The 12,119-nt window shown below is 36.9% G+C and overlaps 1 protein-coding gene across 7 annotated transcripts in view; it reads left to right on the top strand.

Moving 5' to 3' along the window:
• The window catches only part of LOC133515977 (homeotic protein antennapedia), a 243,704-nt gene extending 232,147 nt beyond the window's left edge, over window positions 1-11,557 (top strand). For all 7 annotated transcript variants that reach the window (XM_061848632.1, XM_061848631.1, XM_061848630.1 and 4 more), the window contains one exon: window positions 8,939-11,557. In XM_061848632.1, coding sequence (XP_061704616.1) covers window positions 8,939-9,189 — 251 coding nt within the window. In that variant the 3' untranslated portion in view covers window positions 9,190-11,557. The remainder of the gene's footprint in view (window positions 1-8,938) is intronic.
• Window positions 11,558-12,119: the final 562 nt, after the last annotated feature.

Genomic DNA, 12,119 nt, shown 5'->3' with positions numbered 1-12,119 from the left:
GAAACTAGTCCAGAATTTGAATACCTACATATCATATAATATTTTATCTTTTAGAACGCAAGTCTTAAAAACGCAACTTTATTATTTATAACTTAGGTACGCAGTATAATCTTCACAGTGATACTTAGAAGGTAAACTATAGGTTTAAGTAATTACAAAATAAACTGTCCAATACAGATGTAATTTTTCTATATACACAAGTAATTCAAGCCGGTCTACTTCAATTTATCACGTAACATGTTGCTAATGCGACAGTTTCAGATGGCGCCCGCGCTACTCCAAAGTCTACTTTATCTCCATACAAATAAAGCTCACACGTCCAAATATTAGAGTCGCGTTTTGTTTTTCTTCATTACTCATGTAAGGGTAATTATAATTATAGTGTTGCGTGTTTTGTCATCCATCGCATTTGGGCGTAGATGTTATCACGGCGCTCACAAATTGTTTTCGTAGGGTTGCCAGCTTGTGTATTTTGGCTCGGTGTGGCTTGCTTAGTGCAATTGTTTTGAAGTCGAATGGCACGGCCATTAATTTATTGTGTTATTTTGATAGTTACAGGACATTATTTACAATCGTGCAACATATCAGTTCAAACTGAAAAGGATAAATTAAATCGCTGTGGTCCAACGACGGGTTTAAATTGCTACGACCTTAAAAAGTAAAGCAATCAGGATGTATCGAGCTTGTATTTTAGGGATCCTTCGAATAAATAACTTTCTATAATAACGAGCATATCAAATATAATACATCTTCATGTATTTAACTTAATGATAATTCACTTGCATGACTTACTACGAAGTTATTATACTATATAGACATACCGCTTAGTTATTTTATTTACCATGTTAGTTAAATTTGTCAACATGGAAGTTTAAATCGTTTAAATAATCTCGCACTGTGATTTAGTGAACATTCATCGAAGCTTAGACTAGCAAAACTTGCGTGCAGTTTGCGTTACATTGCTGACTACTAAAGTAAACTGCATTCAAAAGTTTGGTCAGATACCGCAATGTAATGAAAATTGCATGCAAGTTTTTACTAGTCTAAACCTAGCTTTAAAATGGTGGTGGTTTCCCAGATATTAATGCATTATCAATTAAACGTATTAACCTCACACGGACCTTCGCCGAACAACGTCGGAAACCAGCAATTTTATTTATGACGTGCAAGCGTTTAAGAGAAATTGCATTAATCTGAATACCCGTTTGATATCATGTACGATGTTGCAATACACTGAGTGGCCACAGAATGGCAAAAGATTATATTTCATGACCGCGGTTAAACGAAGTTCGATTTATTACTCTAGGGTTTAAGGTGGGTATTTGTCTGAGGCTGTGGGTCACGATGTGATGATACCCTTGCGTTGATATGTATGAAATTGTACGACATGAATTATTGATTGTCGATATCGCTTCAAGCTGTCGCTGTATTTTTTTCGTGTTCCTCGGGCGCTGCAACGAATTAAATTAAAAGCTCTTTTCACTTGTCATCCCTTGATGAATTTGGTATTTAGGCTCGCTCGCTACGCGCTCTTTTTGCGCGGCGGAATTTGTGGTTGAATATGTTTTGCGGCTATGTTATGAATTCATAAATTCAAAATAGCTAAAAACAATGGTAAGGTCACGGAACAAAACATGACGGTCTTCAAATAATTGTATTATGACAATACGAAATCTAATTAACAGACTCCATGAATAGTAGCAATGTTGAATAGCGTTTTATCATCAATAACTGTGGATTAACACCACGTATTGTTTCATCTACTGTGATAAGTGATAGCGCTACCACATAACCTTCGTCGGTTGAACTCTGAGTAACTTGAAATCATACTCAACAGTACGACCTTTTACGCTAAATTGCGTTTCATTCAATGATTTAATCTGTCACCGCCTGACGGATAACCGTTTGTTATCAAGCCCTTTTCGACCCCTGGCTGAATGCACGCCGTAATCAGTACAAATGCGGTCCCAGATAGTAGCACCCAGACCGCTCAATATTTCTGCGCGTGTATCCAGATAAATGTACTCGACCTCTGGTGCCTGGGAATATTAGTCCAATATTCTGTACCGAGCGGTATGGATTTGCTGATTGTTGCCGAGTTTCCCATGGGGCTTATGTCAATGGAAAAAATAAATCTGCTTTAACGTATGTTTGCTTAATGGTGTACCTGGTTTACGTGGATACCTACCTAAAAAACGACTAGCATTTTGTCATTTGTAAAAGCTCTAGCTCAAAACAATTTGAGTATTTCATGGAAAATCAGTTCATCTTTAAGCTCAACTTCGCGTTGTGAACAGCGAAACATCCATAAATAAGTCCCCATTATTTCTATCGCTTTCCACGATTTCCACTACGGGTCCAAAAAACTTCGCGCATTGTTTCCTTGGGCAGGAAAGTTCTTGAGCGTCCACGGTCCGTGTCGTGAAAGGCCCCGATTTCCCCCCCGGTCCCCTGGTCCCCTGCTGTCGGATGATTTATGGGGCCCGACACATGCAGCGCTGCGCCCGCTGGTAAAGCTGCGATTGTGGTGCAGACGGGCGGCTGAGACGCGATTTGAACGCTTGTTTCGTATGAACATGTTATGGCGATATACCCTTGCATGCGGCGCTGAGTTTACTGCTCAAGCTGCGATTCCTGCGCAGACGGTCGACGGGCGACAACACGTATCGCGAGCTGAACCTCTTCCAAAGAAAAATCTTGGTGACACTTTTACGAGTTAAGCACAGCCTGTTTGTTATAGTGAAGAGTAAATGTCGATAATACAACTTCCTGGGTGTTTGAAAGCAAATTTTGAAGAAAATTAGAAAAAAATTAAAACACGACTCCTGATTATATACCTAATTGAAATCATAGCCATTTTTATGAAAAAGCAATCCGTAACTAGTTTAAGTCCCTATTTTGTTTTGGCACTGTATGAGTTCATCAATATAGACTTCGCACCTAAGTAGGGAGTTAGAAACATAAATTGAATATGACAATTTCATATGAAGTAATTCAATTCACAGTGCAATTTAATATTTTCCACGCAATCCATATGAATGGTACCTACAAGTATATTAGCCGAAAGATATTCCACATTAATAATCTAATCTCAGACTAGTCTGAAATAACAAAACGATTTCATGATGCGAATCGCAATACTTCCTTATAAATACAGAGTACAGCTGTGTTTGATATTAATACGTTACTAAGAATCTTCATAACTGAAATGATTGATATCCAACAACGTTCCAATTGAAATCGAACCTAATTACGATAGTAAAGAGTCGAAAATTAATTAAGTTTCCAATTTATTCCTACTTCGTACTAAGAGGGCGTTAGTGTCTCGGAGGACGGTCCAAACGGTTCACCCGCGCAGGTAAAGGCGCGTTCATAAAAACGCCCGTTTGGATGCTTAATTAAATAATGGTGTAAGAGATTTTGATTAAAATATGTAATGAATATACGGTGCATACTATGTGATATATTATATGAACAATGTGTTTTTAGAATAAAAAAATATTGGATTATATTACGTCCCCGTCGTCTTTTTAGGGGTAGATAATAAACGAAATTTACGATAACAGAAAATTAACTCGATGAAGTCATATACTTAGATATGGATAAGGAGATGTGATATCAAAAATATAGTTTGTAAAAAATGCATTGGTTCGGAAGTTTGTAAACAAATGTGTTCATTTAATGTGGCTCTTTTATTTCATCGCTTAAGTTACCTTAACCTAATTACATATATTAGATTACAATAAGATTTCGCAATGACTTTTACTGTTCCTCTAATTTGAACTATAAATGCGAAAGTAACTTTGTCTGTCTGTATGTCTTATCAGTTAAACCGCTGCACCGATTTAGATGATATTTGGTAAAGAGATAGCTTCAGGCCCGAGGACGGACATAATAACCGTTTTTATCATTCATCTTTATCATCCCACGTATACAAAATTGCAGACAGAAACTAGTAGAAAACTAGAAAATATGAACCAACATCGCGCACCAGTGTGCCCTCGCCCTTAATGTTCTTATTACATACGGTTTAAATCTGACGCGGATCATGTTTTATGCATCCACGGCTACCCGTAGTCGCGTATAATAAAGCCGCTGGGAGCCGTGCGCGCATTACTTGGCGGTTTTGGCCATGTTTATATATAAAAACATGTAAGCATAGACATAGATGAAGTAGTAGTCTAATAAAAATCACCAAATATTGCATTTATAACTATTCATCCTGTTGTCTAACGTTGGAATGTTTTAGGCTGTTTACTTTGTTGGAAACGCAATATTTGTTATATTTCACGTCTATGAATTAGTTAATTTTTATAGCGTCTTCAAAGCAGCACTAAGAACTGTTTTAATATTGACTAAAAACAGTTCTTAGTCGTAGTGTACAACTGGACCAAGACGATCGGTCTAGTCAAGTGGGTAGTGGCACTGCCTATGAAGCCGATGGTTCCGGATTCAAATCCTGAAGGGCATTTATTTGTGTGATGAGGACTGATATTTGTTCCTGAGTCCTGAGTCATGGGTATTTTCTATCCCTCTTATTCATAAAACTTTAGCTTCAATTTATTAATTAATGTTTTTTCCCCTATCTTACGAATACATAAGTCAGAATGACAGATTAAGACAATCGATTAATAGCAAATTGAGATTTGTAGCGCGTTTATGAATAAAGCCATATGTATGTAAGTATTTACATATATAATATAGGTATATCGTTGTTTAAGTACCTACAAGCCTACAACACCAGCCTTATTGAGCTTACTGTGGGATTTAGTCAATTTGTGTTACCTATAATGTCCTATAATATTAATTTATATGTATTAAAAACATGTAAGTACATATAGTACATGCTGACTACTCTGCAACCTGACTTGATGCCTGTTCCCAAACGTTGGACTGTCTACAGGCTGTCTACTCTGGTTGGTCTGGTTTGGTTGTCTGCGTACTACGTCTTTATTTACTTACTTTACGTACTTTTTCGTAATATTAAAAACAGACGTGTGGTTCTGGGAATTACTTCCCTTGATTACACACCAAGGTCAAGAACAAAAAAAATGGATCATATTAAAAAATAATGTACAAAGTGATAAAATTTCATTGCTCTCAAGTTTCCGAGAGAGAACTTTGCAAGAAATATTTAACCCTAAGTAGGTGTAAACAACCAAATATCTAACCTTACTACACATTCCATTTGAAACCATGCTAAAAATACAGTGGCCATCAGATATATCGGAGCGGCTAAATGCTCAAAATATCTGAACATGAGTCTTAATAATAGAGGCTTTGTTCAGATATTTGCTTGCTTTCCTACCCAAGAGATCGGTGGCCACCAATCTTGTGGAACTGGTGGACCTTCTTTCTAGTAAGATGGACGATCACTGTCAGGTTGACGTCGTCTATCTCGATTTTCAGAAGGCATTCGACAGGGTGGACAACGATGTACTGCTACTTAAACTGGGGAAAATGGGATTCACCCCCCGCCTATTGCGCTTGTTTTCTTGTTACCTTAGGGACAGGAAACAATTTGTTAAGTATGGCCCATATCTTTCCAAGCCGTACACAACACGCTCGGGTATAAGTCAGGGATCAAATTTAGGGCCGTTGCTATTCTTGATTCTGATTAATGACTTGCCTGAAGTTGTCCGAACCTCTACGGTACTGCTATTTGCAGACGACGTAAAGCTGATCATGGCAGTTAAATCCGCTAGTGACTGTGAAAATCTTCAAGACGACATCGACGCGGTTTACGAATGGAGTTTGCGAAACAGGCTATTATTTAACATTGAAAAATGTGAGGTAATGACCTTTTCTCTTTCTTGCTTGCCTCTCTGTCATGACTACCGCATGGCTGGGAGCACAATGGCCCGCGTCGAAGAAGTTCGCGACCTCGGAGTAATATTCGACTCGCGGCTAACGTTCCGGCCACACATACAGGATGTTACCCGCAAGGCGTTCCAAAGGTTGGGCTTCGTACTACGCAACTCGGCCTCGCTCACTGTAGATGCGACGCGAGCACTTTATGCGGCACTCGTAAGAAGCATACTCGAGACGAACGCTGTAGTGTGGAGCCCGCATGAAAAGAAGTATACCCTGGCACTAGAACAAGTCCAAAAGAAATTCCTGCGCAACCTATATAGGAAAATACATCTATATTACCCCTTCATGTACCCGACTGGATTTCTGCAGGGGCACTTAGGCTACGATTCACTAGAGCTGCGTAGAAATCTAGGACTAGCATGCTTTATAGTTAAGGTTTTGAGGGGTAAGATAGATAGTGTTGGCCTCCTAGAAAGGTTTCTAAAACTTTCTGTACCTGATGCGTACTGTAGTAGACGGAGGCGACCGCCCCTACTGGCCATAGTGCGCACGCGTACTCGTCTGCGCCTGCACTCCCCCGTATTGCGTGCAACTGCGCTCGCTAACTCCTTACTCACGGCCCTACCAGAGTGTGATCTGTTTGCAACAGGGATAGGAAGGCTAATATCTGAGTGGAAGGGAATGCTTGAAAGGATGCACGACAGATATTCGTAGATGTAAGTTAGTTTTTAATTAATAAATAAGTAGTTTTTAAGTAATGAATCTACGTAACGCTTTGGCGTAAGCTGTAATGTTAATGTTATAACTTGATTCAATAAATAAATAAATTTGTAAACCTCGGCCGCTCCGATATATATGATGGCGACTGTGTTTATTTACATACAAGCATATAGTTACAGACATTTAAAATAACATTAAAAGCCTTGAAACTACAATGGGTTGCATCCTGGAACGCATGGGACGCGAAGACTTATCAATTTGGCGGCAACAAGTGGCCGATAATTTTGAACCCGTTGCAGCCGCCCGATCCGTAGACTCGGGAAGCGGGACTTGCTTTTTTGGTTAAATTTACTTAATAATATGTAAGAATGAGCAAGCCAAAAGGTTAATATCATAAAGGAAGGTGTGATTTACTTTATTAACTAGTAGAGTGTGTATCTTGTGTTTTTTTGAAATCGGAATCTGCTTTTGGGCAACCTATTTGCAATCTTACCTTCCAGCCAAATTGTTGGGATTAGTCCGGTTTCCTCACTATGTTTTCCTCCACTGAAGAGTAAATGGTAAATATCAAAAAATGCATGTTGTGAAATATAAATTCCTGTAAAATATTTACAAATTAAGTCAACATTGACGGATTTAATAAGCAAAATTATAGAAAATTGGAATCTGCAGGCATAGTACAATGCACCTTCAAATGTGATAGGTACCATTATCTGTTTTGCACTTGCGAGCAGAAAAATCAACTCAACTTGCAATTCGGGATTTCCCGCCCTTTATCTTTTTACCTATTCATGTGATGTTTAAAAATTTGGTTTCAAATGAAAAAGCTCTTGAAAGTCCTTGACAGTGTTCAAATTCGTTAGTCACTCTTCGAGATATTATTCTTATAAATGAAAGCAAAACATGCAAAAAAGCTATCGCCTCAATCCACTTCGATTCCAAATCAAGACTAATGCGATTCGCAAGAAAGGTCACAATCTGCCCTTACTTATATTGATATATGCGGCCACATTTGTCACTGCAAGTCTTAACATTTACAAAACGATACGTTTATCATCTCATCACGGTTTTTTTACTTTTTATATACTTTTACTGTCAACATCTGGACTAGGAGATGGTCTGAAAACGCTCTTGTGTACTAGAACATACGGTACTGGTTTAATATTAGTAATAATACTGTCATATGCTATAGCAGTTACTTAGGTATCTCTGACTGTACATTTTCTTAGAAGGGCTGTCACTAAACCCCATGTCTGATTCCACGAAGTTTTCGTGTCAGTGTGTACATCGAGTTTCGCGTGATGTGAAACCGCGGCACAAACAGTTAACTTTCGTTTTGCGCCCGAGTTTCAAACTTCACCTCACCACTATCGGAGTTTTAATAGCCTGAAGATTTATGCTTCATGTTAAATACTAAAATTGGGCTAAGAATTTGGTAAAAGTTTTGGTATGTTAATGCTTTTAAATACCAAGTTGAAGGAATATATGGTTTCTCAAGTTTTCGCTCCAAATTTTTGCTCTTAATTTCTATAATAGACTGTGAAATAAATAAGTATTGTCTCAGAAATTTAGTGCAATTGTAATGCTAAAGCTATGAATTAAGAATTATGTCTCTATAACTCAATCTAAAGGATTTGACCCGTTAAATCGAAAGTCCGTGCTATTTAGAATGATTCATTTGTGAATATTGTCTCATTCGAGATTTAAATCTCGCTGCAGTTCTTTTGATACAAATTACAGTTCAGAGAATCTAAACCGTGTATAATAGGCTTTGCATCTTCCTTGAAGAGTAATGATTACAAAACGAAAAAAGGCCCGCGGCGTCTTAAATTATTTTAATTGGCTCCGGTAGCGGATCGCCGCGGCTCCACAAACACGTGGGAGCTGATTTTGTGACGGATTTTTAATACGCACCTCAAATATAATCCACATACCAACCAATATTATATTCAATGTTAAGCACTAGCTTAATCGCCATAGGCAAAGACTAATCGTAAAGAATACTAATGAACTTGAATGCTTGCAATGATTGCGAAATATCGCTTTTTGATTCAACTAAAACTAATTGGACCTGCCGTACGACCTAATTGTATAAGATTTTGTGCAGTCAATGTCAAAACCCGATTAGCAATGTAGAGACCTTTAAACTAGTTCTCGACAGCGGAGCGAAATATTCGACAAGCAAAAACAATTAACAAATTGATAAGCTCAAAACAATTTTCAATTAACTCCGCCGGGAGTGTTCGCCTTTTACAAATAACCACCATTTATCAGAAATGCCTATGCAGTTTTTAACGTCTGGCGCTCCCAGGGCTGCCGCGCGAATTTTATAAATGAAACCAACTGTTTTCGATTTGAATGTAAATTTTATTTTATATTAACATGCTACGTTATCTGATTTCAGAAAGGAAGCGGGGACGGCAAACGTACACGCGGTATCAGACGCTAGAGCTGGAGAAGGAGTTCCACTTCAACCGGTACCTGACGCGGAGGAGACGGATCGAGATCGCGCACGCGCTCTGCCTCACGGAGCGCCAGATTAAGATCTGGTTCCAGAACCGGCGAATGAAGTGGAAGAAGGAGAACAAGACCAAAGGCGAGCCGGGCTCCGGAGACGAGCCGGACAACATGAGTCCGCCCACCTCGCCGCAGTAGGCTCGCCCCGGGTGCGGCCATCAGGCAGATCTCTGTTTCAGATTCCACTAAGGCCATTGAACAGTTAGTTTTCGGTGTCCATTTAGTTGTAACGTCGAATCTTGAGTTTGCATCAACGAGTGATGAATCTGAAACAATCGATCCAACGGCCGCTGTTACTAGAACAGTTTAATTTGTATAAATTGTATGTTGGACTTTTCATGATAATATTACATTATAACTAGCATGTAACTTAGTGACATCGCATAAAGAGTAATGATAGTGTGATGAAGAGATTTTTGCAGTTGTTAAGTATAAATTTATTTATAGAACAATCTCAATACCAATAATTACCAAAAAAGCAGTGTATATGATTAGTAAACTGCATCGATATTATGTGATTATTATACATGGATAATTATCATTTTGGTATTATCTTCTCATTCACAGATTGGCTATTTATTGAACTATTTTTTGCAAAGTGCTTGATAGTCTTCGTTATTTATTGTTCTAACTGCGACATTCTTAATATAAGTTTCCGAATAGCTAATCTGTCAGGGTTTCTTATAGATTGCTTCGTACCTTCACGAATAGGTAGAGAAGGTCTTTATTTATTTCTGACATCAAGCAATTTGCAAACAATCTAAATTCTCAAAGTTTTCGCATGATATTGAATCACAAAACCATAAGGACCTCTTATAATTAACCATTGATAAGAAGGCAATTAGTAACGATATTGTTATTATTTAATATATTTGACGTTTATTTCTAATTGCTGTCGAATTGCTATTCTGTAAATACGTACGTAATAATTTTTAGGGTTTAAATATTGTACAATTGTTTTAGTGTGAATAATTTTATTGAGATTAATTTTGAGAAACAACGAGTCGTTCATTTTGTTAGCATCGGGACCGAGCGCTGGTTTTGTGAATCTCAGTTCGGTTTATTTCTTTTATACATTCTTTGTAGTTTGGGAAGGCCAGTTACACGTGCAATGTATACGATTTTCGATAACACCATATACGTAATTAACTGATAATAAACGTAATAGGAAATATTATAATTAATGTAAAATGTTACGAGAATGACGTTAATAATTTAGAAAATTCTTATCGAGATTCTCAATATCCTTTGATAAAAATCTATTACTCGGACGAAATGAATGTTGTGCCATTCGATGGAGAATAATTCTAAAAGACATTTCATTGTAGAAAACATCAGGTGCAAATCGCTACTTAATAATTTATTATTAATGAAACAAAAGTTACCTTCAATTTCGTAGGTACAGAGAAAGTTGATATATTTCTTATTTTGAATCTTATTGTGGAATGGGTTGGTACGGAACGTCGTTCATGTACACAGTATACCAAAGTTAGAGAATAAACTGGTGGGTGTCACGTCCGTAGACCCTCTAGCTAGGAGTAGCGACCCATATACAAGCGTCGAGAACACCTCACTCTAGTAAAAGGTATTTTTATAAAATCATTGCTTTAAGAAACCGATATACGTAAAGAAAAATATCGAACATTGAATATATTTACTCGTAACGATAGTTTTACGAATATTTTAAAAGGAGAGTGATATACGAGGGGTGAGCTGTTGTCAGGATTCTGGTTATACGTGTTTCGTAATAATGTAAACTACTTGTAAATTGATTTTTCACGTAGGTTGTAACTAGTGAACGTTTTTACTAAGAACCCAGTGAGCCGGTTTCATTTATACATATTTTAATTTTGTGCTGTGTTCGTTAAGTAAATGTAAATTGTAATAATTGTATATTGTCGATATATCCGATATTTATTTATTGATTCACTTAATTTAGTTTTTCGTTGACTTCTATCTTCTCTTGAATCGGGTAAAGTTAGTTTTAGAACTGTCTGGCTAAGGGTGAATTTTTGTTGTATAATTTCGACGTTTGCTCAAAAAATAATCTCGTGTTTGTGTTGTACAGTTGTTTGTAGTAGTAAGCGTTGTTTTGTCCAGAAAACTTGAAGCTAGAATGTATGTTTTGAAGATATTTTACAAAATCTACATCTGTAAGAAATAGAATGTGCAATCCTAAAACTAGAACAGAAATCCCTTGCCAGATAGAGGTCTCAGTTTCGAATTTGTCTTGGAACATTTATTTGATGTAAAATTAGGTTTATGAGCAAATTTACTATTAAGTTTTGACGTTAGGTGTACTCAGAACTGTCCTTAAATTTTTGGAAATTGAATCTTCACTTAGAGAAAATCCCTGGTTAAAACGATATTATTTACCTACCAGTTTATGTCCAATTGATTCAAAATTTATGAAATATAACTATAATTAGTAACTTAATAAGGTTAGGTGAGACGATATTGTCATAAATATATAAATACATGAAATTAATAAAGCATAATGATTGTATTCGAGAATTTTCATTGACCTCTCTATCAGATACATATTGTGGACTTCTTGCGTCGAATGATGGTCACAGACAGGTCATTTTTATATGTCACGTATAATGTTTGTAGATGTATCTAAGAAGTTTAGCACATTCATTTATATAGAAATGTTATACGGTGTAGAAATGCAATACGGGCAATAAATCAAACCATACATAGAATTTACACGTGGTCATGAGTTAAGTTTTTTAAGCCATACTTAATTTTTGAAAATTTACAGAGCAGCGATGCACAGAAAACGTTACTAGACATAACATGACATGACATTACGATATACGCGGTTTTTTTACTAACTGTCAACAAGCGTTGACAATTACTACAAAAAGTTCGTATCTCGTAACTTGTGTGTTGCTTTACAATGCGCGCCGTATTAGTTTGTATAGTGAATATTTTCATTATATTTCTAAGCAAAACTTATCTCAATATACTTTTAAGGTCCTATGCTAACTACCGTTTCAAGGTTTGCCCGTATTGTATAAGGAATTAAAAAAAAATATTTATTCAGTATCTTAATTAATTACAAT

Source organism: Cydia pomonella, chromosome 3 (assembly GCF_033807575.1).
Source record: "Cydia pomonella isolate Wapato2018A chromosome 3, ilCydPomo1, whole genome shotgun sequence".
Lineage (NCBI taxonomy): Eukaryota > Metazoa > Arthropoda > Insecta > Lepidoptera > Tortricidae > Cydia > Cydia pomonella.
This window is presented reverse-complemented; position numbering and strand designations above follow the sequence as displayed.